General features: G+C 33.6%; 3 protein-coding genes and 1 long non-coding RNA gene across 5 annotated transcripts; 1 reads left to right on the top strand and 3 right to left on the bottom strand.

Annotated features, from left to right (window-relative positions):
• Positions 1–1,117: 1,117 nt before the first annotated feature.
• LOC111506363 (uncharacterized) lies at positions 1,118–3,338 on the bottom strand. Of its 2 annotated transcripts, XR_012467209.1 has the most exons (3): positions 3,162–3,318; positions 1,615–3,066; positions 1,118–1,420 (listed from the first exon to the last, which is right to left on the bottom strand). It is a non-coding gene; the product is annotated as an uncharacterized lncRNA (long non-coding RNA). The 2 variants fall into 2 exon arrangements; XR_002722250.2 differs by lacking the exon at positions 1,118–1,420 and having other exon boundaries at positions 2,794–3,066; positions 3,162–3,338.
• Positions 3,339–4,779: 1,441 nt separating this feature from the next.
• Positions 4,780–10,469, top strand: Pex3 (peroxisomal biogenesis factor 3). Its single transcript, XM_023161402.2, has 4 exons — positions 4,780–5,582; positions 6,834–7,040; positions 9,755–9,934; positions 9,992–10,469. The coding sequence occupies exons 1-4, from the start codon at positions 5,253–5,255 to the stop codon at positions 10,304–10,306; spliced, it is 1,032 nt and encodes a 343-aa protein (XP_023017170.2). The 5' UTR covers positions 4,780–5,252; the 3' UTR covers positions 10,307–10,469.
• A 6,825-nt stretch (positions 10,470–17,294) lies between these two features.
• Positions 17,295–18,412, bottom strand: LOC141479854 (E3 ubiquitin-protein ligase E3D). Its single transcript, XM_074182812.1, has one exon. It carries the CDS (start codon positions 18,410–18,412, stop codon positions 17,324–17,326), a length of 1,089 nt encoding a protein of 362 aa, XP_074038913.1. The 3' UTR covers positions 17,295–17,323.
• A 1-nt stretch (position 18,413) lies between these two features.
• On the bottom strand, positions 18,414–27,283 carry Dcps (Decapping enzyme, scavenger). The gene is made up of 4 exons (XM_023161401.2): positions 26,833–27,283; positions 26,625–26,770; positions 25,641–25,865; positions 18,414–18,689 (listed from the first exon to the last, which is right to left on the bottom strand). The coding sequence occupies exons 1-4, from the start codon at positions 27,257–27,259 to the stop codon at positions 18,414–18,416; spliced, it is 1,074 nt and encodes a 357-aa protein (XP_023017169.2). The 5' UTR covers positions 27,260–27,283.
• Between the last annotated feature and the right edge of the window lie 545 nt (positions 27,284–27,828).

The raw sequence follows: 27,828 nt of genomic DNA, 5'->3' as shown, positions 1-27,828 counted from the left end.
TTACTTTTTTATCAAACAACACTCCCAAGTCCCAAAATGAAAATGTTATTTGCTAACGTTTATTTATATTTGAATGAAGCTTGTTTGTTATTTAAGTATAGCTGTAACAGTTCTGCATCATAAAAGTTATCTACTACCCTATGAAGTTTGAAATCGCCTGCAAACATTGAGTAATAGCTGTGGTGTATGACATCCGACTCATTGTTTACAAAAAGAAAGAAGAGTATTGGACCTATATGCGATCCTTGAGGAACACCAGACGTTACAGAAATTTGTGATGGAATGGAACCAGCATATTTAACAAAATGAATCCAGTTCCCAAAATAGCCCTTTATTCATGTTGACTTGTTACCATTGCTGCCTAATGCTAGGAGCTTAGCCATGAGAAGATCATGATTTACCCTGTCGAAGGCCTAGATATATCGGTATAAATAGAGTCAACCTGGTGTATTCTAGGTTATTCAAAAGGGAATGTTGGTGAGGCAATACATTCGTAGTGGTAGAACTACCAGATACAAAACCATGTTTTCCGCATTGAATTTGAGGTTTTTAGGTATCAAACAGTCCAGTAACTTGAGAATTTCAGATTGCTTACTCACTGGATGGTAGTTTTTAATGTTATCTCTATCTCCAGATTTGTGGATTGAAGTTAGAAAACTTTGTTTCTAGAAAGGTTTCCTTAGATCAAAAAACATTGAATATTGTTTGTAAGGGTTTTGCTAGAGTGAATATGTTTTTTCAAAATTGCAAAGGAATTCTGGCAAGACCAGCTGAGAGTTTTCCTGAAGCTATCATGAGTTGGTTGATTATTTCTGCCGTTTCAATATAGTAGTTACCTTTTTCTCTCTATTGAAATTATTCCTGTTTCAGAATTTCCATATATTTTTAAATGGTAATTTTACTTCTATCGAGTATTTATGTATCCTTAAAAGAGATAATGTGACTGTCTTATTCGAGTGCATATTCGGCTACAGCTGATTTGCTCGAGGTGACAATTCCTCTTGTGTTCAGAGAGACGGGTACGTATACTCATCTTAATGGTTCCAATGTAGACCGACCCGCCGCTACAAGAGATCCAATATACCCCGGGTGTTGCTAAAGGCTCTCTAGGGTGCTTAGCTGACCTTAGACTCCCTATGATAGTTTTTGTTGGCGTATATATTAGTTTCACTTCGTGTTTCTCTAAAATTCCACCAATCCAGTCCGTAAAATTTTCAACATTGGGAAGCAAAGCTTATTCCTTAAAAAGCCTAGCATTCTCTCTCCTGGGTTGTATCGCCCGCTCTAATTCTACTAAGCTGTACTCAATTCCTTTATAGGCATTTTTCAGGTGATTGATTGATGCATTGGGTCCTCTCAACCAACATTTTAATCACTCCTTTGTTTTGTCGTGGCTGACCTCTCCATAAATAACTTGCCCCTTAAAACACGTTTAAAAGATGAATATTTTGGAGGTCTTTTTTTCAAGAAATTGTCATTCTCTGAGTCATATTAATAAAATTGCACTGAAATGTCTTGAACTTTTGGTTTTATCTTTATAGTTAGTAAAGATTCATCAGCACATACTCTGAAATTTTTGTACTTTTCTTTGATTAGATCAATTTCTGATTATACCTGAGTTGTGTGGAGTCCTTCATATTCAAACCAGAATGCTTATCTAAACTATATCCATCACCACGCAGAATTGCATCTATTGGGTAAAATAAACAAGGTTCCTCATGCTAGCCAATCAGATTTAACTGTAATCGGCTGACAGAATTCATCCTTACAGTGTCGGAGTGTTCAGTTACATTTTAACGACTGTGGTGTGTACATATACGGTATGAAGAAACTGCTTATTTGCTCCCTACACTCCACCAAAATAATTTTCATATACCCAACCGCATATGATCCGCACGTGATCTCCCAGCCTTGACTGGGTGATCACGTGCACTATGCGCGATGATGTTTTGGAGTAGTCTGTTGTTTGGTTGGACAGTTCCTGTTATCTGCAGTGAGATTTCAATCGGGACATTATAATTATAGCGATATTAGGTCCAATTTTTTACATAAGTACACTTGAAAGCAAACATATTCAGAATGACTTGACATGCCTTCACAAACTTCTGTGTGATGAAGTTTGCTGTCCACAACTTCTGAACAACATAAACAAACGAGACGATAAAACTATCTTCCAATAAATTCAAGCCACAAATTACGGATTTTCAAGTCCAATTTCAAGAATACTGAGAGAAGCAAATGATTCTAGGTTAGAATTTTTCCTAGGTTCATTCTATTTTTAAAGGGTTCAATTGCAAATAATGTTTTCCTTGTTGCCTTGAAGAACGGCCACAGCTGTACTTGTGAAACCAATGATGTATGATTGAAAGTAGAACTGCTTGGATATGATACCAAAACCCAATATGAATAAAATAGAAAACTTGGAGAGTAACGCGGAGCGTTAATATTGGGAAATATGTTCTTTTATTTTTCATATTTGGTGATAAAATGAATTAATTTTAAGTTATGAAAAGTATAAAAATGTCAATTAAGAAAAGTTATACTTTTAGTATGGCGTTTTCATATCTGCAACAATTTTTAAAAGCAAAACTATTTATCAAAGTTGAAAAAATTCTTGTGGCGTTCAAACCAAATGCAATGAACATTCAACATTATTCTAGATCTATCCCTTGAGCATACATTATACAAGAAGGTAAGATTGTTTGTCTCAATTCTATCAATAAAAACAATGTAATATTCGATTGCAAGGAAAGTTTCAACCAAATCTTTTTGATTCCGACAAATGAAAGTGACTTTATTCATCAATGTTTATTATCAGTGATATAAAAGTTCATATAAATGCTTGGCTTTCATGTGGAAGACTAAAAATGATCTAACTGATCATGGCAGATTACATGAAGCTTACAAGGCAACATAAAACAGCTTATAACTATTGAATATACTTTCATCAAAAAACAGATAGTGTGTCAGATTGCCACTCAGAATTTCGCAACATCTTGATTACTCCAATTACTACAAAGGTATTAAATGCATAAAGAACGGTCAGGACCACACCTAATACGATATCTGTAAGGAGTTAAGAAAAAAAAATTGATGATATGAGAACAAAATATTGTTTCTCTCCTAATATAAACATGGTCCTTGTAGTTATAAAAGGATACGAAACATGGCTCTTTCCCATTTTTCTACCATATATAACTCGGTTACAAGCAGGTATCTAAAATACCAATACCCGAAGAAATCGCGAATGATTTTCAACATAATCGTTTATTCGCAAAATTCACAGCGGTCTATAATTCCTAAAAATAAAATGACTTGTATATGAATAATAATGATGAATAATTCTGACTTTAATTAACCTTGACCGAAATAAATTTCTAGAAGGTTGTAGGTTATGTCCAACGATTTCTCGTAGTATAGATTAATTATTCCCCATATTCCATATTATCGTCACACTCCGACACCAGCATTTTGTTCTACAATAACAGTACACAAATATACTCTTCTCTCTCGCTCTCGCGAAAAAAGAAATGTCCGTGTTAACTGGCCATGTCCCTCACTTTCTCAAAATGAAGGTAAACTGTCAGCGGCGTGAATTATAATTATAAAAATATCAACATTTAATTATAGAAATGAAACGATTAGTTCTGTAGTAAATGAATATTTTTATTCGAAGAGATACTCATATATTTCCTTCAAACAAACAGAAAATTGCAAAACTGAAAATTTCACAATTCATGACAACAAAGTAATTGCGAAGTTTAAACCTGTATATTAATCTTCATTAAATCATTTTTATAAACTATATATCATCTACGTATTTTGTTTTGAAAATTTTCTTTCGTGACCTGCCGTTTTCCAAAAAAAAATGAAAAATTGTTCTGATGAAATTATTGAGAAGCAATAGAATAAATAGGGATGATGATATCTAAGACGCCAGAGGACTCAATTTACGAATATCAAAGAGAAACAAGGTACCCTGCTAGCATTGATTTCGAAAATTCAAATAGAAATATTTTTTCGATTAGTTATGAGGGTTGTGAATCTTTTGTGTTAGTAGAACAATAATCACGATAACAAAAATGCATATTCAAGTAACACTTGTGAAGGAACAAAAACAAAAGGAAAACTCTTGCCAACTCGTAATCATTTGGATTAAACTGTTTCTTGCTCCCGATCAGCCATTTGCGAGCATGTTTATTATTTGGAAATTTATTATCGGAGCTACTCACTAATCAGATACGTCCTGATCAATTACAGGACATATTGTTAATTTCTAATGAATATGCCAAAACCTCGCAAAACGAACTCAAAATTCCAAATTTACCTCTCGCTTTCCAGCGCTCTCTGACGGCCTCGCCGATGGGGGCCTTCATAGGGCAGAGAGAAAAATGTGTATCTGGATCTATTGAGTTCTTCGTTAAAATCCTTCCCGTACGAATATGAAGGGTAGAGTGAAGTAATATTAGCAGTTAGAAACTAGGTTAGTCTGGACTTTGCATTATCGTCATGTTGTCTTTTCAGTTGATAGGAATATGTCTGTTTGTGATGGAACTGCCCGATACAAGTTACACTTTAATGTGAGATTTCCACTAGACTAGACTAGTAGAAATCTCACAATAAGGGGAACTTGAATAAAATATGTCTCTCAAGTCGAAAAACTTATCAAATGTGAACGGCAACACCGTGCAAGTTTTTCATATTGGTAAGACTTATGTAAAATTAGTGTATTTCTACATTGATATACTGAGTTTATATCAGTTTACCGATAGAAAATTATCAACTTCAACATAAAATAACAAGCAATATTCCATGTATAGACATCTTTGATAATATGGACTAGTCGTGACATCACTTTACATATATTTCACCTGGAGATTACACAACTTATTGGTTACTGTGTCACAGCACAGCACCGTGAGACAAATCAGATCCTAAAATGTTCATAATGGAAATATGCAATAAGTAAACCAACGCGACGTATCTCTGTCATTGAGTGACGTAAATGCCAAGACGTAAATCTCTTCATCTTTTTTCAGTTGATGAAGTCAATGACCAGTGCATTTCGTGACGTCGCTGATTCTATGGCTTCAAAGTTCAAAACAATGATAGAAATAGAATGTCAATTTTTTAATGTGTGAAAAGTTTTTCATTATTTTGCTCATTCAAATAATATGATAGTATTCGAAACTTCGACCAGGTTGTAATATTTTTCCAATCTAGGCGAACGGTGAAAGTTATTTTACAGAAAAATGTCTGTAGTATCTAAATTCAAAGGTTTCTTCTGGAGGCACAAAAACAAGTTCATAGCTGGAGGTGCACTAGTAACAGGAACCATCCTACTGTCAAAATATGCCCAAAAACGATTGAAAGAATGGCAAGAAAAAGAAACGGCAGAGTTTTTCGACAGGAGTCGAAAGTCCAGTCATTTTGAAAGTATAGAAAGAACATGCAACGAAACAGTTACCAATTTGTCTTCGGCGTTATTAGACGTTATAAATGAGACTATAAACACAGATGTTCTCATAGAGAGTCTAAGGACAAACCCTGAAAATAAATTAGAAATATGGAATAAGCTAAAGGTTATTTTACACTCAATAAAAAAAATTAGGTTTTACAGAATTTTGGAAAAATCTTTTGACTTCATATTTCATCATTGTAGTGCCACGTTCATCTATGTGACCCCATCGAGGGTTTCTGAAGGAATCATATGGGTTTGGAATCACTAACTTCCGTATGAGATCTTAAGATACTGAATAATTTAATATATGCTTGATGGAAACTATAGAGAAGGGTTATTAAAAGAGTTGAACGAAATGTAACATATTAAAGTGAATGAAAGAAGAGATAACATAAAAATGGGTGATTGTTGATGACCCTGTGTAGGGGCTGATGAGTAGCACCATCACTATTTTGTTCCCAAGATTGAACTGAGAACATTTGTGATTTTTTCATTTCCTCTCAGGATAACTTCACAATATAATGTATGAAAGAGAAAGAGTCTCAATCTCCAGGTGTACTTCAAAGTTTCAAGTAAAAACACTAGTTTTCAACAACTCATCAGCACCTTCTTGCATGAGTTTGAAAGGCATTCAGCAAGTCTCTATTTGACGGCTTTGGTCATCAGGCGAGACACAACTATTCTAGGCACAATTACAGTGCCTGAAAAACTAGTTGTTTTAATCGTAGCCATAGGGATTTTGGTTATTGAAAAAAGGGTTGGATTACCTATTTCATGAAAATTTGTTACAAACTTGTGACAGAGCAGATTTGTCTCTTCTAGTGATTTAAAATTGTGGAGGTTTTTTTGTGGATCAAGTGAACCGTCTTTCAAAGTAATCCAAAAAGGTACTTCATTCCTTTAAAACTTCAAAGTACACATGAATATTGATGACATCCTTTGTAAGTTGAATTTTTTTATCAAAACTTTTTCATATATTACGTTGTTTAGTATTTTGGTGAATGATATCTTTCTATAAATTGATGAATGTAGCCGTTATGGTAGAAAATCATAATGAAGAAAAGAGAAATGAAACTTTCTATGTTTTTTATCACTTTTATTTGTAACTAACATTACTGCAGTTTTGTCCTTTAGGGACATTTTTAAACTTATACAATAATGAAATAGAAGGATATCTTTCTATTTCAATCAGATGCATTTTGATTCTGTGTTTGAAAGAAAATGTGGTACGTTCTACACATATTTGAATAATATTTTCATCAGAAGTTTTCCACTTTCTATATAATAATTGAGAAGCCAAAAGGTTTTTTCACAAAATCTAATCTCTCCTGAAAATATTACCTTAGCAATTACAGGACTTTACTTGTTGTAGGTCATGGTGTTTACTAAAGCTGCGACTATAATATATTCAATAGCAATGTTAGTTATAACATTGAGGATTCAGTTGAGTATTGTAGGAGGATATTTGTTCAAAGACCCGAATGCTGTACCAACAGAAATTCAAGAGAAGTATTTGTCAGTCTGCCAAAATTTCCTAAGAGAAGGAGTGATAGTACTAACAAAATTGGTTGAAACTGAAGTGAGTGACAATATTGTCTGGTTTATTGAACGCATAACAAAACCAACTTGATTTAAATTTAAAAAAATTCTAGTTTAACAGAATTGTGTACCCAATAAGCAATTTATATTACATAAAATTATTTTTTAATATATTATAGGGTTCCTAAATGTTATGTGAATTTTAAGGGGTGATTCTATGGAACAAGGGCGGATTTAGATCTAAATTTCGGGAGAGGGTGTTATTTATGATTTTCGGGAGGGGGTAATTTTCAGGGATATAATTCACATATGTGCCTGTATATATTACAATACCAATTTAAAATGTATTGAATGTTCAGATCAAACACTGTTTCCAAATACCGAAACTACAACACTCTTCTCGATGGTCAGGAGGTGAAGTATATTAATCCCTAACTTTAAAAGTTGTCTCAATAAACTTTCGGACACAAATCAATAATTTTGTATAGAAAAAAAAAACACTATCAAATGAATGAAGGAGACCGATGTTTTATATCTGAAATCAGACAAAGACAATAGGGTTGTGATATTGGACATATCAGATTAATGGGAGAATTGATAATTTAATTGAGAACAGTCCCTACAGACAACATGAAGGCACGTCAATGGAAAACCCACTACCCCCTTTATAGCTAATCTGTTCGCGAGCAGATTTGAAGTGGAAGCAAAAGGAAGTTTGATTATTTTCCACGAATTTGGATCCGATATGCATATGATATATTTGCGATTTTTGACAAAAAAAAATCTAAGTTTGAGGACTTTGTTTCAACTCCTAATAACAGATACTCAAATATATGGAATTGAAGAAATGAGGAGTTACCATTCTTGGATGATGTATTAGTGATTAAAAGCAACCAGGGTCTAGAATTTGATGTCTATAGAAAGAATACCAGTACCTTTATATATAGTCCTGAGAGCTCACATCATTGGCAAGGCTAAATTTTCTTATCCATAGGGACATAGCTGAATGCAACAGGTGTTCTTCAAATATAGTAGATAAGTCAGTTAGGAAACATAAATTTAGAAAGAATCTTGGTCGAACTTCAACTTTGCGAAAAGACATTAATTCAAAGTTCGTTGTCATTCTGTATGAATCAAGATACTCTAACGAACTGGATCAAATTTTCAAAAAGATAAACGTAAAAGTAGCCTTGAAAACTTCTGCCTGCTTCAACAAATGTTAGGTAACTCTAAAGACATGATGTTTGAAAATAAAGTTGGGGATATATGTGCTATGTCGGTCATACTAAATGTGCCATTGAAACTCGTTTAAAAGAATAATCACATCCGGTTTCGGAGAGCAGAAAAATCTAGTATCGCAGAAAACATCATGGAGAATGGCATAGAATAAATAAAAAGTCTGAATTTGTTGAGATCGGTAAATGATGTTAGATTTTTGGGAGATTTTCGAAAGTCTGGAATTAGCATAGTGAGATCAGTTTTAGAGTTGAGACTTAGTGTACTTTTTCTGAAGACGCAACTTGGTTGATGAATATCATATCATCTACATATGAGGTGTGCCCAAAAATTATCTGACCTGCGTCCATATCTTCGGAACGCTTGATTGGCGTAACAAGTAGTCTTTCACGAAGTTCCTAATAGCCGTAGTTACCGGCTGAATGCCTTGGGTCGCGTGCAGCGTGTGTTTATATCCAACGTGTTTGTTCTGTTCGTAGCATTTTTCGACTGTTGAAAATGACAGAACAGATCAACAAATTTGCATCAAGTTTTGCTTCAATCTCGGCAAAAATTTTACGGAGACGATTGAAATGATACAGAAGGCCTTTAGAGATGAGAGTATGGGCACAAAACAGATAAAGAAATGGTACAGTGGTTTAAAAATGGCTCCACGGTAAACTTCGTTCTGGTCAAGGTTTGTTGACAATAACATCAGAATTGGGTTGACTATTCGTGAACAGCAAATAATCTTGGAATACCGAAAACTACTGTTCAGGAAATTTTGTTCCGAAATTCATTCGGAAATTGCTCACGACCTTGAAGGTATGAAATCGTTCAGGACAACTTGGAAATGGTCAGTGACGATGAAAATGTCCTTGAGAAGGTTATTTCTGGTGTTTATTTCTGAAAATAAACAACGATATTTACAATGAAGCGTTAAGACGAACCACGGCAGAAAAAAGCACGTCAAAGTCGGAGCCATGACAAGCTGATTATTTTCTTCTATTGTGAGGGTGTTGTACACTATGAATTTGAAGAGGTCAGATGATCAACAGAGAATATTATATTGAAGTTCTGAAAAAGTTGCGTGAGAAAAAAAAACGGCGGCGTTAAGGCGCCAACGAATTAATCAAACCTCGTGCAGCAATTTTTGGCAAAATACAGAATTATACAGTTTCGCCAGCCATCGTACAGTCTCGACATGGCACCCTGCGAATTTTGGATGTTCCTAAAATTAAAAATGTCGCTCAAAGGAAAGCCGTTCAACGACATGAAGACGATTCAGCTTGAGCTGAATGTCATTTCAAATCCGCGTTCAACGACTGCTTCAAGATGTGCAAGCTTCGCTGGGAGCATATGGTTCAATCAATAGGGACTACTTAGAAAGATGCCACGACCAGCACCAATGCGGAGATATGAAAGCAGGTCGGATACTTTTTGGACACACCTCGTAGATTGATCATTAATAAAGTTTTTGTGACAATGTGTCAGCGATCAAAATGTTTTTGTATCTCATAAACTTATAGTAATTTTCAGGTTAAAAAGTGTGTTGAGGATTTAGAACTCACCAAACAATTGAAACTAAGTGACATTGAAGCCATATTTTGGACAGTGCAGACAAATTTAGCGACACACAAAAATAGTCCTGTGGAATGTTTTGCAAGTTACATCTTACGAAATTCCATTTCTGACCCCGCCGATGTGTATTGTAATATGGTTAGCAAATTTTTTTATTCTTAATTTCCTCCAAATTTTCTTTCAATAATATTTCAGATTCGTGACACTGAAGATTTCCTAGACAGTGATGAAATTAAATCTATCGCAACTCATTGCATAAACAGAGGTTTTGTTTCAATGGGAGATCAAATAGCAGAATTTTACAATCAAAATGATTTGCCAACTGCATCAAATGGTCAAGAAGATTGTTTTCGAAATCCATTCGAAATAAAAAAACCCATTGCGAAACTAATACCAATTATAAATGGGTTACTGTCGAAACAATCACTACCTCAGCATTTTGTTCAGCAGTTAGCGCTGAATGAAAAACTGCAGATCCTAAGTGCTAATATTTATGAAAGTTCATTTTAATTCTTTCCTAGAGTTTGTGGGTTGAATGAAACTATGATTTTAGAGATGTCAAAAATGGCAAGGTTTTCTTGTGTTTCATGCAAGAAGAGTTAATGGTTATTTTTATATTTTTAGGAAAATGGCGTTTGGAGATGATCGATGTTAATAAAACATTTTTAATATACGACTTTTTTTGAGTTATAAAGTATTGTTAGTTATAAGAAAAAAAGTATATCAATGGACTACGTTAAAACTAATTAATACAGTTTTTTGAATGATTTTCACTATTAAAGGGTTTTACAAAAACCGCGACACAAGCTTGTTTATGCTTGAGGAAGCTATTGTATAGCGAAATACATGTCCCGGTTTTTGTAAAACCCTTTTATATTGAAAATCATACAATGATAATATGGATTTTCATCAAGTATCGGCCAGTTCTATTCAATGATTACGTTAAATATAATGCAGCAGCGAATATCATAGATGAATAATTGTTATCATAGCAAATGACAAAATCTAAGTAGAACAGTATCTAGTGTTATGATAAGGAACATATAAAGGGACTTTTTATAAGAGATTCAGTCGATATTATAGACACACATTTGTCAGATCACACATTTCAAACATGTACATTCTCAATACCAGTGAATAAGGAGAATATAAAAAAAAAAATATTCTCACGTAATTACTCAGGTGCTAATATGATAACATTTAGAAATCTGTTATTGTCAAGAGTGGTACGATACTTATAACTCTAGTACGGTTGATGAAGCGTTCAATAACTTCTATGCCACTTACGAATATAATTTCCAAATGGCTTTTCCTCTAAAACGTAAATTCCTTAAAAACCGTAAGAAGCCTTGGTTTACTTCAGAAATAAAAGAGCTCCATCAAACTTTATGTGAAATGGCTAAAGTTGCAAAAATTACTAATATTGATGTTATTCGAGAACGGTACAGAAATTTAAAAGTTATTTATAGACATAAGGTACGGCAAGCTAAATTGGAATATAATGATGCAAGACTTGTTGAGACCCGTAATATATCTAAAGAAAGCTGGCAAATAATTAATGAAGCAAAAGACAACACAATATCTGTTACACCATTGCAAATAAATATAGAAGATAAACTTGAAAATGATAAATTCAAAATAGGTAATTACTTCAATGAGTTTTTCATGAATGTGGTAAATACAAAACCAGATCTGAACAACCATAAATTCTCCCCCTTTTCTTATAACACAATGTTTCTGTATCCGACAAGTCCACCTGAAATCGAAGACATTATAAAAAAAACAACTAAGAAACCTTCTGCAGGAATTGATGATATTTCTGGGGTTACTCTTAAATTTGTCAGTGATATAATATGTAATGCACTATCTTTTATAATTAATAAATCCTATGAAAAAGAAAAATATCCAGAAGTTCTCAAAACCTCAAAGTCTGTGCCAATATTTAAGGGTAAGGGATCTAGAAATGACGTCGGAAGTTATAGAAACGTGTGTATACAATCTCAATTCGCGAAAGTCCTCGAAAGCAGTTACAATACACGGTTAAGCAATTTTATAGAACAAAGTAATCTTATTCTAATTTGTCAGCATGGCTTCAGGCATAAAAAATCTACAGAAACTGCTATAAAAGAATTATGTAACCATATTTATTACTGCTTGAATGAAAAACAAAATCCAATAGCCGTTTATTACGACGTTAGTAGGGCTTTTGATACTATAGATCACAGATTATTAATAGAGAAACTTTATAGGATAGGTATTCGAGGAGTGGCCAACACTTGGATAGAATCCTATTTAAAGGATAGGTCACAGATAGTGGTTGTAGACAAAGTGAAATCTAACCGATTAAAAGTAACAACTGGTGTACCACAAGGCTCTATTTTAGGTCCTTCACTATTTATTGCTTTCATTAATGATATTATATATTCATGTAGGTACATCTCATAACAAAATGATTATCTATGCAGATGATACAAACCAGCTGGTGGCTGAAAAATCTCTAGCAGGCACTGTTACAACTAGCAATACATATGCGCGCGAATTCCAACAATGGTGCGAGAATAATGGATTATCAGTCAACATCAATAAAACACGCAACTCTAATTGTATACGTTTGCCATTCTCTCGCTTATCACTGGGACAGAATTCATATATGTATCAGGGAATTATTTGCTATAATCACAGTCACACTAATGGGTGAAATTGAGAGCTTTAAATTATTTAAATCAAAATTGTTTGATCTTCTATGTTCAAATGCCTTTTATTCAATGGACGAGTTCTTAGCATTCTGTTCATAGTATATATAAATTGGTATAGGGTAGCTTATGTTTTATTTTTATACTAATTGTATTTATTGTATGTCTGACTAGTCCGATAAGTTTTAGGGAGACAAGTTTATATGCTGTATCTTGTAAAACTTCAGTGATGATTAAACATATCTATCTATTATATAAAATGTCAACTGTTCAGACTACTCGTCTGGCACTTAGGAACTTCAATTCTCCGAGTAATTGACTATAAGGAATGCCTTTCAGGAAATGTTTGAAATAAATTTGAAAAATTTTTGCCTAATTTTTTCAGTGAAATCTAAGTCGCATATATAGGGTACCACAGAAGTATTCTGATTTTGAGTGGACATATGCCATAAAAGGCACCTTTAATAATAACAATAATATTTATTCAGTTGGATCATCTATAGATGACATTGAGTATGTCAAAACGTGTACAAGTACAAAATTAAAAATACAAACTCCTTGCACTTAGAGGCACAATATACAATTTACATCGAATTTCCTCTAGATGGATTAGATATGAATAATTATGCAGCAGATAATGTGACTCCTCGCTATAATCTATATGCACTGTCGAATCACAGTGGGTCTACCTACAGCGGACATTATACAGCATTCTGCAAACATCCTTTTAATGGCACATGGCACGAATATAATGATTCACAAGTGTCACCAATTTCACGAAAATCGCTTGTGAGTGGAGATGCATACATCCTCTTTTATGAAAAGGAGGAAACGAGTTCGCACCTTTGAGCGTTTTGTAAAGTTATTTTTGAACTGTTCATTTTTAATGTTATGTATTATCTAGTTAAATGTTTATAATTTATTAGGAAATATTTGTAATATACAATTGTAATAAAGTTCATAATGATGAAAAAAAAATTACATAGATAATATAATATAATAGTCAAAACCTAAAATAAAATGTTAGACATGTACATACTATATAATACTCAAAACCAAAAATAATCTGTTATGTAACAGCATCGTTAATAAAATCTTCCTAAAATGTTACACATATACAGGGTCATAAGTTATCATCCATATATTCTTTGAGAGAATAATCGGATTTATCCAGGAGCAGCTCTGATTTGATTGTTATAACTGTTTTTTTTTGTACTTGGAAGTTTATTGTACAATGTAATGGCCATAAGCCTGGGACATGATTCAGATACAACTAATCTGTGTGTTGGCACTTCCAACTGTAGGGAATTTCTAGTATTATAATTCTTATTACCATTAAGAGTAGGAAAACTGGTTGTGTGCGATTTTACATATTTTAATATCTCGTAAATGTATATACTTGTAACAGTCAATATTCTGAGATTTTGGAAGACGAGTTTGCAACTTGTCTTTCTATCAACTCCTGCTATATACCTTTTACGAATTTTGAGTATTCTGGAACAATCACTAGATGCTCCCCAAGCTATAATTCCATAGGAAATGTTACAATGAAAGTATGCATGGTAGTACATTAATAAGAGTGATCTATTTACATTCCAGCGTAGTAGTTGAATACAATAAGATAATATATGTTGTTGAGATCCTTACTATTTCTCCTTATGAAACCAAGCATTCTGATAGCAGACCATATAGTTTGACCCACATAATCAGCGAATACAAGTTTCTGACCAAATGTTACTCCGAGATCTTTTAATGTTTTGGCATTTACTTAGTGAAGTTGGTGCTATTTTATAGTCAAATATCAACGAATTGAATTTTCTTGTGAAAGTTAATATGTAACATTCTGATTGATTCGGTCGTTACTTAATGAAGATCCATAGTAATTTCATAAACTACACCTCACGATTTGATCTCCTCCCAAACTTTATTTGAAAAATATATCACGACATGTTTCGCTAACACAGTAGCTTCTTCAACAGTGATTGAAGCTGTTGAAGAAACTACTGTGTTAGCGAAACATGTGATATATTTTTCAAATAAAGTTTGTGGAGATCAAATCGTGAGGTTTACTTAATGAAATTCGAATATAACTTTGACATTTCTTTGGATTGGAAACTTAAGCCCAAACACAACGATTCACCACAAATGCGTTGCTGGACTTAACTGTGCTTGAAGGACAAGCCTGAGTAAGGTCGACGACATCTTCCCTTACGAAGACGTCATCCATGGGATCGATCGTCTGGTACTTAATTTGTAAAGGTTTAGTTGATGTCCTAGAAGTAAAAATAATACCTAGCCCAAATTTAAGTCTACATTCATATCATAAAAGAGGAACATACATATACGTGTAAAAAATTTCATCTATAAAATAAAAAACTTGATTTAATAAAAATTCTTTCAATGTTGATTTGAATAATATCAGTTCAGGAATAGATTTCATAGTCAATGGTAATTTATTCAAAATCCATCGGCTAATTATAGATGGAGAATCGTAAAAGAATTTTTTAAAGGTATATGTAGATCAGTATGTTGTTTTTTAGTGACTGAATGCACTTCGAGCATTAGTTTTGAATTGCAGTATACAAATATACAGACTTAAAAAATAAACGGACATGGCAGAGTGAAGATTTCAAATTCTCTCAGATAAATCTTACAATTGGTCATGCTCGATACACCAGCAACAAAACGAATTATTTTTTCTGGGAGATGAAAATATTAAATTTTGATATTTAATTTGCTTCGTCCCGGAATAAGAGCTATCTACCACTGAATTGATAAGCAAGAGATATGTTTGGTCGAATATGAAGAAAGAAATTAAAAAATGGAGTCAGTGCTGTATTCAACGCCAAAAATCCAGTTATTAAATATGTGGTAAGTCCAGTAGGTATTTATGAGGTACCTAAAGTCATTTTGAGCATGTTAATATCGACTTGGTTGGACCACTTCCTCCATCGAATGGATAGACAGATATTCAAGATGGCCTGAAGCTTTTCCTACAACCAATATAACTGCAGAAACGGTGGCCAAGAAATTTTATGAAGGATGGATTTCTCGATTTGGAGTTCCGTTAAGAATAACTACAGACAAGGGTAGACAATTTGAATCTTCACTTTTCAAAGAGTTCTCAAAATTGCTGGGTATGCAGCATATAAGAAGGACAGCTTACCATCCATCGGCTAATAGAATGATTGAGAGATTTTATGGACCAATGAAGGCAGCACTGAAGTGCCATGAATCAGAAAAGTGGACGGATCTTCTTTCTACCATTTTACTGGGAATCAGGGTTTCAGTAAAGGAACAATTGCAGTGTTCAAGTGCTGAATTAGTGTATGGAACAACCGGCCATCGGATGCCTGCTTCCACGTAGCCCCGCTGGATACAGAAATGATAGAATCACTTGTGTTTCTTTTATTTCCTAACTGAATGGCATCCCAACAATGGCTTAATCCTAAGATGTATTTATCCGTGCTAAGAGGACGAATGACACTGAGCCTATCAGCTGTCTCTTCGGAACCTGAATCTAAGGCATCGCCAGGTGTAGCTGACGTGCACAAACCCTCATAAGGGAAGGTTGTCGTGGGTATTAAGGTAGGAATCTTGCAACTTGACTATCCGACTACCTGATTAACAGAGCATATACTTTGTGCCTGCCCCGCTGGGGACCGAATCAGGTTTTTAGAGTTCGGCAGAGCCGTACTCTTACCATCTGACTTGAAAGACAAGTCAAATGGTAACTAATACATACAAACTAATCGGCTTCGTTAAGAAGCTGGGTTCATTTGGCCGAGTGTGAATATGTGTGTGCAAGTTGCGGTGGAGGGTCGAATATACCCACTCACTTTGGACCTAACCTAACCCTCAGGATTCGTGGAGAACTTATAAAAGAAAGGACTGTTCCTTCCCCTACTTATCAATAGTTTCATCACAATCTTACAAAAAACATGACCAAAATGCGAGCAACGCCTGGAACTTATTACGATAAACAAAAACTATTCATGCAAAACGAGTTATCAACTTGCTCCCATGTGTTCATTAGAGTTGACACTGTTAAAAAAACCTTCAAACAACTTATAATGGACTATTCAGGGTGATTTACAGAAACAAACAATATTTTACTCTATTAGTTAGTGGAAAACACAAAAATATTAGTATTAACTGTTTGAAACCAGCTTTTGTTGAATAATACGAGAGAGAGGTTACTGGAGAAAGAACATGTGAAACACAAAGGATACAGAGAAGCACCAAAAAAAGTTCATGACCATCTTCATTGGAGGGAAGTACTGTGGTGACCAGTATGGCTTCTGTATATATGTTCCTATACCTGTCAATATATTTTTATTATAAAAAACAAGATACCATATAAGGCTGTCATAAGAAAAAGTCAGGTTGTTTAAATTGATTATTCAAAAAAAATAACATTTTAAATAAAAGTCCTTTGAGTTGTTCAGAGCAACAATTAATTCCATAATACTCATGTATTTTTTCGAGACTGAAAAAGTTATGCTTTTGTAGTAATTCAGCCTATTGGTAAATGGCATTTATCTACCTATTGGTAGATAAATGCCATCAGTCTTTAGGCTTAGCAGTTTTTAAAATCGTCGTTGAATTGCTACTATTCCATCTATATGACATTGATAAAAGGAGCTTCACACAACTGAGGCGTATTCTAACTTTGATCTTATGAAAGCATACGTCAGGAGAAGGTTACAACATTATCAATATGCTTAATAAATAATAATGATGAATGAAATGATTGTCAAATATGATTTCTAAAAAACCCTGTGAATAACACAAATAAAACAACATTATATAAGAAAAACTTATTTATTTAGTGTCAGTCATAAAGTAGCAGATACGATATCTTGAACTCGTTCGACTTGGAATACTCAGATGGAAACATCTTATTGAACTTATGCAAGTGCTTCAGCAGATCCACCATCATGATCTTCGACACGCTGAATGAACTAACCATAGCATCGTCCTGCCACATCTTGAGAGTTGGCTCGTCACTTCCAGCTAATTTAAATAAAACCTTAGCGACCTCATGCTTTTTCACTGAACCGGAACCATTGAACAAAATCTGAAGGTTCTTTTCGAGAATCCATATCAGAACAGCATCTACTTGAGAAGAGGAAGTCTGGCAGGTTAATATCACACGAACAGTGCTGTGGACTGAGTACTTGAATGAGTTTCTGATAGTTTTGAAAGCATCCTGAAGGCTTGATGTAGAAACGCAACTGTTGCTACCAACAAATTTAACCGTATTGAACCACAGTCTGATGGTGGTGGGATTCTGTTGGATTCCCAACCATTGCAAACAAAACCTGCACACAGCAAGCTTCCCTGAACATTTGACGTTCGCCACACTTTCCGAATGGATATGCACGAAGCACTGGGAATAGAAACAATCAGTTTTCTTTGGGTTCAAGCTGAACCCATTCATCTGATTGCCATGGCCGTGACAAAACCAATCACTGGCGTCAGAATTCTCAGAAGGCAGCGGTAAAACACGGTCAAACTTAACAGAGTCTGTCAAACTCTTTCCGCAGTTGAGACACTGGATTGTGTACACTGTGTTATTGGAAAGCAGGGGTTTGTTGCTCAGAGACTCTATGCTGGCTACCGTATTTTGCAATAGCTCAGTTTTGAACCCCCCAATTTCTAGAGGATTATTTGTGGCAAATCGGAATGTCAAAAACTTATCACAAATTTTCATACCCGACAGGCTGCATTGGACAGCATTGATGTCTCCACAAGGGATCTCATCCAGACCTTTGTCCGTGATCACCCTGATGGATTCCTTTCCGAGAACAACCTCAACATATTCAGGTTCCTTGGACAAGGAAACAAATGCATTGACACTCTGAAGACGTGGCCTTAATTCTAATATGATGGTTTCAAAGATTCCACTTGCAGAAGACATTTTAACACTCTTTCAAAACACCTTCTGCCAACAACTTCTTGAACAATTTATCGTTTTCTCTAACGACGAAAGGGATTGTTGCTTTTTGGTAGTAGTCTGGAAGCAGTTCGATGTTATTAATGACAGTTGAAAGCATATGCGCCCTTTCAGCTAGTAATCCAGGGGCCTCGTGTCGCAGGTAACAAAAATGGATGTGCAAGTGGTAAAAAGATGGATGGTAGTGGATATATATCCTAAGTTGGGAGCTGTCCAAGGAGTGTTTAGATTTGATTGCCTCCTGTAAGATAATAAAATCACAATAGTACTTTTTGGAGATTAAATATTTTTTTGAATTTTCAACTTTTTCATTTTGTATACTGGGATCCATTTATGGGAACATCCTGATGAAACATATTTCTCAACCGAAATTTCATGAATAAGTTTCCATTTTCAGGGTAATTTTTCATTATTTTTTCATTTAAAATGCAGCGTTTTTTTTTTTTAAAAAAATCGGCCACAGTCTGCGTTTACGTAGTTTTGAAATGGTTATTGATAATATTACATCAAAATTCGTTCGTCATTGAAAAAGTTATAAGGGATAAAATTTGAAAAATATGCCAGCCAACTATTTTACCAATTCAATTTTGGAATTTTCATCAACATCTCTACTGGATTCAGCAGATTCACTAATCAGAATTTCATTGAAATATCCCCATCATTAGAAGAGTTATATGTAAAGAAATATAAAAAAATCCGTTCAATATATCTCTACTTATAAAAGATTTCAATGAAATTGTGGACAGTGATGAACCAAAATCTGCTCAATCCAGAGGGGTAGTTATAATTTTAATGAACGTTCTGAAGTTGAATTAGTGATATTATTTAATGGCATATTTTTCAAATTTTAGTTCCACACAATTTTTTTTAATAACAAACGCATTTCAATATTTTGAAAAATATATTTGTTCACCAGAGTTGTTCCATTTCAAATTGGTCACTCTGCATATTATAAAAAACTACACATATTTAGTGTATATTTCAAGAATATGTATATATGTTGAAAACACATTTTTCTTAGAAATTACAGAATATTGTATTGAAATGAGGCCAGAATATGTATAAACACATATTTAGGGGAATGGTTAAATTATAGCAAATTGTTGTGGGATAAAATGTAAATATGAAAATCAGATTCTCAATCACACAATTAACCTTTTAGATTTGAATTACCATATATTACTTGTTCCACATGTCAATCTTATTGTATCAATATCTAACTTTTACCATCCAGTTTTGTCTTATCAGGCCAAGTGAAAAATAAAAAATGTCCTCACGCCACAGATGACGTCGTAAATAACTTAAAAATTTTGTCAACATTCTGTTATACATATCAGTTTTCATATTCCAGTAAGAGATCACTGGCATACAAGACCATAAAAATAATCTCGGTTTCATGGATCTCATTGGCCTATGGGACAATTTGTGTCTCGATTTATAAAACTTCTTTTTGTTGAGACACTCTTGTCATGATCCCAATAGACCACAATGTATTTTTCATATTTTTCCAACAGTTTTTGAGATCATTAGCTACTAAAATAGGCAACTTTGACCCAATTCAACGGTTCCTGTTATTCTTACAGTAGGCTTGAATAGCTTTATAAGTTTATGGAGTGTATGCTGATGTCTAATGATGTCTGATGTTTCCATGGTCTACAGGTTTTTATACCTGACTCTTTGTTCTGCTACTGCGGCAGACATCATCAAAGGTGATGCGGCATCCTGAAAATTGTCCTGGTGCATTTGTACTCATAATGGGACTAGATGTCGGACGACCGACTGATTTCATGCTTGATTGTCTTCAATTATTGGAAGAATCTGTGTTATGAAGTGCCGGTATCCATGTCCTAATGATGTTCAAGTTCCCTTCCTTACGGTTCAAATTATTCTTATGTTTATGTATTTCTATGGTCTCTCTGAATAGCCTCGGATAGTAACCTCTGGTTTTATGCTTAGTCAAGCACGTTTTAACGCTTCTTTCATTCCGATGCAGAATGAACAACTACATGGTATTTGGTATACTCCTGGGGTACTTAATAGATCTCTGGGGTCTTTTGCTGACCTGAGACTATTCTCTATCATTCTTGTGGGCTTGATAAGGGCCCCAACTCTATGTTTTTTCAAGTCCACAAGAACGATAGAGAATAGTCTCAGGTTAGCAACAGACCCCAGGTATACTAAATACTTTGTAGTTGAGTTTCGTTCTACATCAGAATCACGACACGAAGTGTTAAAACGCGCGTGACTGAGCATTAAAAAAGTTGGCGCTGTTGTCAAACAGATGAATCGGTAGTTGAAAAACAAGCTCCCTCAGAGAACAGCCATAACATTGCCTTCAAATGCACGCAAGTTCTTAATAAAACCAGATGTTACTATGCTAAGCTATTCAGAGAGATCATAGAAATTCGTAAATATAAGAATAATTTCAACTGTACGGAAAAGAGCTTAAACATCAACAAGACATAGATACCAGCGCTTCATAACATAAATATTTTCCTAATAATTGGAAAGTGTCTAGAGCAGGTACTAGAGCAGTCGGTTGTCAGACACCTAGTCCCATTTTAAGTACAAAGTCAGGTATAAAAACCTACAGACGATATCTAATAAACCCGGAGACATCGGACAATTGCTTATATGTTCAGTTTGTAATTTATATGTAGGAAACAAAAATATTATGTTCAACTATTTTTTCTTATCATAATTATATGATCTTTTTGTATATAAATTATTGCCTTTGTATCCAAGAGCAAGATTGATACTAATAGTATACAGATTATTTATTACAGAGGAAGCTCAAACATCTTTTTCCAATATGGATATTTCTTTATAAGGGTCAATCCATATCAAGTGATCAAAATTAAAAATAAAATTTTCCTTCATGTTTTTATTTCACTATAGTTTTTGGTTTAATGAATTATCACATAAAACAAAATAAAAATTTGGAGGAAAAATTTTTTTATCTCTTTTGGTTTTTCCAAAATTTTTCTCCAAAATTTGGAAAAAACTTATTTTTGCGTGTGTACAAATTTACGTTTTGATTAATATCTCTTGATTGGATTAAGATAGAAAGGTAAAATAAAAGCCATTCGGTTCAGAATTGAATTAGCTTTAATTTGATATACAACATGATAGTATTCAAAACATTTAATATTTTCAACTTAAAAACTCAAAATTTCAAAACCAAATTCAAAAAATGCATATGATTGAAAATTTTCAAAAAAATACTGTATATTCCTCATGTTATTACTAAGATGTACACAAAATTTTAGGTTGGGATCTTAATGGGATCATACCCAAAACTGAAATTGTTTATATTAAAATGCACAATGTTCAAGAGCAAATTCCAAAAAACGCATATGATGAAAAATTTTCTTTAAAAATACCATGAACTTCTGATACTATCTTTAGGTTGTGATCCAAATTTTAAGGTGGGATCATTATGGGATCATATTAAAGTAAATTAAAATACATCAGAGTCCAATGGTATAGATATGCGTAAATTAGTTTAGTTGAACAAATGTCAAAATTATGTAATGGCAATAAAAATCCAACAGTTTATAAAATTCGAATTTTACATGTAAACACTATAAATATAACAGGCGTACATATGAAATAGTTAATGACTATGTACCGGTACTGAATGAGCTGATGATTAGATGCTGGTGAATCGCAGTCTTGAAGTTAGGCTCTTTGTAGCTGCAACTGCTTCGTTTTGAGAAATCACATATGTCCTTCCTGTAGCTGTTTTGGGATTCACTTTAGTTAATATCTGGCTTATTTTCACTTTCAAGATATCAGGTTTGTGTGGAAAAACAAATGAGGGAGCAGGGCCAGAAGGATGTAAATATGTCAAATCTACATCTTCACTGTTGTTGTCTTTTGATAAAACACTTGCCAGCCACCAACGCCTATCATACTCACATGTGACATAACCTGAAACTTCATCCAATGTCAATGATTTACCACCTTCCACAATTCCTTGTATGCTTGATTCATCACTCGAGGAAAATATTTTACACTTTAATTCAGTCAAACTTAGAGGAATGAAAGTGTGAAATTGTTGAGTACCTTTAATAGTTTCAGCTTCTTTTATACGGTATTTCAACAAAGATTCTTCCTCTGAATACTCCAAGTTTGAGCAATATTCGAATTTAATACTGGTAATGTTTTCTTCACTCCATTGAAATAGTTGCAGAGGAGTCATAATATGTTTGTCGTAGGGTCTCTGTAAGCTTGCTTTTGCAGCAAGCCGTTTGACTGTCCCTCCCAGTCCGTCACAGGTTCCTTTGCCATGGGCAGTTGCGAAAAAATGCCACTCTGTTTTGATTCCAAAATCTTGTTCATGACTGCAGATATTAATAAAGTTTTTTCGATTCTTGTATTGCGCTGCAGATCCATCTGAGAAATAATAAATCTTTTTCAAACTAGGTAGAACATTACTTTTCAAAAATGATATCAATTTTCTTTGAAATAAATGGACAGCTATCGAGTCATGAATCAAGCATTCTGAAATAATTACAAAGCTTGTGTATTTGATTTCTTCCTTTTCATTGTAATACACAGCAAAAGGGTGCACAGTAGCTTGATCATTGTTCCAGTGGAAGGACTGTGCCTCGTCTTGCACTACGAAAGAATAGTTTTCTGAAAAGTCCAAACTTACAACTGCTTCATTTTCTTGGATTTGTTCTTTTAAGTCTTTGTAGTACTTGGATTGCTGTGTAGATATAAATGAATGTTTCTTTAGTGCAACAAGTTGTTCGCAAAAACTCTCTATGAATTCTTCCACAGTCTTGCAAAATGTCTCGAATGTGCATCTGTCAACAGAAACCCATTGTTTGTATGTGATTGCTTCTATCATACCTTCATCAAAGTGATTCAGAAGTACTTTTTTCAGATTTGAAACTCCTGGACATGTTTCACATTTGTTGAGGTAGCAGTCAGTGGTTTTTTCTTGGCACATTATTTGTGACATACATTGTTTGTAATCTCCAAGATCACTAGCTTCATCAATCTTCACCTCTTTTAGTTTTCCTCCGACAATCATGAGTTTGACATTCTGGTGCGTTGTGCATACGCATACAGAGTGGGTTCCATTCCCTCCAGCCAAGATACAATTCTTCGGTCTTAACTCTGCAAACTTTGAAAAGCCAATTTTTGCAGCAGATTCAGTTTTTTTGAATAGTTCATAAGATTCTTTTAAATTCATTAAAACCAGTCTCTTTTGCACATGTTCCTTCTTTCCATTTACTATCATTGCAACAAAATCTTTCCTACCTGGCATAAGTCGACTCACATCATCCGAGTTGTAAAAATCTTTTACTTTATCCACTACAATCTGGTCTAAAGTTTTTCCTGGCTTTGGATCTGGACAACACATTATTCCCTTCTCCTTAACGAGCGATTTAGCTTTTCGGGCCATCCTGTTACTGACACCGAACTCAGTTTCAACTTTTTTTACAGTCCAACTTTTAGGTAATGTTGTGAGGATCAAGAATTTTTCAGTATTTTTTCTAGTTTTCTGGAATTTTTCTTTTAATTGCGCAATCATTTCCGAATCCGGATCAACTGGCTCATCATTCTCAGGGAAGCTTGTATCTCCTACCAACTCGTTAGTGACCTTTTTAGTGACTTTTTCTACTTTTTTTCTGCAGTAACCAGGTGAGTGCAACCTTTTCTTTGTAATAGGCGATTCTTCAATAATTGAAAGAGATTTGTTTAAATATTCTAAAGACAAATCAGGGTCAGTAAAGTTTGGATCCATTTGGGAAGATGATGGTTTATTTAACGCTACAGTATCTAAATAATTTTTTTCTCTTAATAGCTGCTTACGACAACTGTCACAAATTTTCATCCCTGGCCTTACCACACGATTTATTTCAAACATCCATCCTTGTACAGGTCTCAGACTTTTTATAACTTTATGATTAGATTTTTCAAATGGATTACAACAATAAATTGTTGTAAACCTTGTATCAGATTTGTTGTGTATCATTTCCATCTTAGGTGTGGCATTAATTAACAACTAATTAATTCATAGTTACTAATAATTATTAAGAATTAAAACTGTAAAACTTAATATTCACTTTACTTTCACAATCACAACTCACTCCTCACTAGTGCATAAGAATACTGACTGCTGTAACTGAAGTACAACTTGAATGGCAGAGAGTTCCTGTCTCTACAAGTTAAGTTCATGTAGAGACATGAAAAGATCTCCCACACTACTCTGACTCATCCCACATTGTTTTACAACAAACAAATAAATAATCACATTTATCAGTATTAAACAGTAAATTTGTTTTCTGTGGATCTGAAACTAAGGGCCTATTCTAAATAAAAATTAGTTTGTAATAAATGACATTGAACAAAAGTAATATTGCTGTAAAGATATTCAGATAATTTAAATTATGCAGACTGATTTTATATAAAAGAATAACACACTGTAATTAGGCCTAATGGTTAATAATATTTGATTACAATTAAAATCACCTATTAATAAAATCTGTTTAGTAACAAGCATTAAGAGTTCCATAAATCACAAAAAAGTCAAGTTTGATTTAAACAATCTTGAACACTGTGCGTTTTAATATAAACAATTTCAGTTTTGGATATGATTCCATTAGGATCCCAACCTGAAATTTTGTATACATCTTAGTAATAACATGAGGAATATACAGTATTTTTTTGAAAATTTTCAATCATATGCATTTTTTGGAATTTGGTTTTGAAATTTTGAGTTTAAGTTGAAAATATTAAATGTTTTGAATACTATCATGTTGTATATCAAATTAAAGCTAATTCAATTCTAAACAGAATTTCTTTTATTTTACCTTTCTATCTTAATCCAATCAAGAGATATTAATTAAAACGTAAATTCGTGTAAGTACGAAAACGTTTTTTTTTTAAACTTTGGAATAAGATTTTGAAAAAACTAAAAGAGATATATTTTTTTCTTTTTCATATTTAAGTTTCCTTTTCACCGGTGTAACTAATGTAACAATATCAACCCAGAAAAAAATTGTGAGGTAATTGGGATTTGATCACTTGATATGGATTGACCCATAATGTGACAGACTGGTTCCAATGAATTGATTTAATTAACAATTAAATATCACTAATGAAAAAAATAACCTGAATGACCTGGTGACCTACAAGTCAAACATAACATTCTCAAAATTATACTCTAACTTACAATTCCTTTATCTCTAACGTTTCTAAGTAGAGGCAAATGATCTGATGTCAAATCTCGTAATGACTTGATGCTTCTCTTGTTCACTATCGCCAACAAATACAAAGTATCAATATCTTCACCATTCCACTTCAGATCTGGCAGTAATACAAACCCATTTTCAGGATCTACATCTTCAAAGTATATCCTATCCACTTCAGATTTATGCTCCAAAATATTGTAAACCCACTGTAATAACAAAATCAGAATATCATTTATAATAAATACTGAATTTTCACAATGGACGGTGATGAAGCATCATTGTAAAATTTATTGTGAAAATTCTATAATTATAATGGATAGTGCTATTAATTTTCATTAAGTAAAGGGCCAGAGATTTCATAAAATCAGAATATTCTCTATTGACCATTTCAAATACAATATAAATTTATGGCAAGTTAGGCACTGTTAAAACATTTTAAAACTAGCATAGGACACGAATATTGTTTACAAGTAAAAGTAATTGAAAAGGGGATATTATTTAGGAAAGATTAATTTTCGGGAAAACCTATCAAGCTTTCAACTTCTCCATCACCAGGTGAAATAGTAAATAATGCATTTTAAAATGTTACAGCACCCACAGCGTTTTTTCAGTGGGACACTTTAGGGGTGAAATTCTCAATGTAATTGAACACATGTTGCTGGTGCCAGGAAACTGCAGACATCATTTATATGAATCATAAATAATAATGGTGCGAGATTGAACTTTGAGGAACAACTATGGCAAATTTTGTTTCGAATATGACCTTACATTATTCGGATCCAAACACTGATTCCTATTTCCCAAGCAAAACATACTAAGTGTATAGCATTGCCTTTTATGCCATTGTAACTTGATTTTTCAATGAGTATAGAGTGAGACACAAAGTCAAAATCATTCATCGGGCCACATAATGTAAGAGAAGTATGTTTTCCTTTATTAATTCATTGTATTTTCTCAAAACTTACCTGCAAATGAGAAGCTTCACCCACCAAACCAGGTAAAATAATATCAGAATAAATTTTTGGAGTTTCATCCACTAAATAGCTTTTTTGTGCAGAATATTTGAGAATATGTTTCTCTGTAGCAGGATGTATGATTGTGGTTTTGAATGCTGAAATTGAATGAATTAGGTACGTAAAGAATGCATATGGATGCAAATATACTTTCACTTACAACTTAACTCAGGTGCTGGAAAATACTTGTATTCTCCATAAATATCATTTTGGAACGACTCTTTCAAGCTGCTTTCATCTGTGAAATAATCACGACCGTCTTTAAAATGCTCTTCAGAAAAAGCTGTCTTTTCTAAAATAACAACAGCCTCCCCTTCTTTGCCTTCAAAGGAACCTCTAAGACAAATGGTTTTTCGGATTGTGTTGTTTAAAAGAACATTTTTTAAATGAAAACTAGACAAATTAGTGATACTTCCATGAACAGTTCCTACAATTTGTGGACTTTGTTCAGATGTATCCAATTTAATCTTTTTAGGCTCTGGAGAAAGCAGCGTCCCTGAATCCAGGGATGACATTTTTATATGAGTCACGGAAAACAACAAAAATTCAGAAATGTCTCCACTTTCTACTTTCTGTGAAATAAGCATAACCACAAACAATCAGAAGGGACTCACGAAAACGGCACCTCTGTTCTAAGGAATTTATTTTCGATGACCTTCGCCACTTTGAGAGGTTGAAACCTGTCAATCACGGCGGCGCCGAATCCATTTGATCGCAGCATCATATTTCTATAATTGTGTATTCATTTCTACATTTATAGCTCTTAAATTCATGTCTCAAAACAATCTGATGCAAAAGTGTTACTGTAAATAATAATCATTCCCAAATTTTTACTTATTAACAAAATACCTCTAACTCTATTGAAACAATAGTAATTTTCTTGGGGATAATTGAATTAAATAAATAAGTAACACGTTGAAATTTTCTAGATCTACCTTTATGATTTAAATGGGTAGTTTCATTTTCACTCAAAAAACAAATTATAAGATTTTCTAAACCCCGACATAATTCTTTGATATCGGCGCCGCTATGTTAGCAGGTTTCAACCTCCCAAAATGGTGGAGGTCAACAAAAAGCAAATATATTATTGTTGATTAATTTTCAAACAAGAAGGTTGTGTGGGAGAAACCTCAATTTAGTGTGTGTACCAGATCTT

Source organism: Leptinotarsa decemlineata, unplaced genomic scaffold, assembly GCF_025532065.1.
Source record: "Leptinotarsa decemlineata unplaced genomic scaffold, Ldec_3_MD MMD2_tig00026328_RagTag_RagTag, whole genome shotgun sequence".
In the NCBI taxonomy this organism is placed as follows: Eukaryota; Metazoa; Arthropoda; class Insecta; order Coleoptera; family Chrysomelidae; genus Leptinotarsa; species Leptinotarsa decemlineata.
This window is presented reverse-complemented; position numbering and strand designations above follow the sequence as displayed.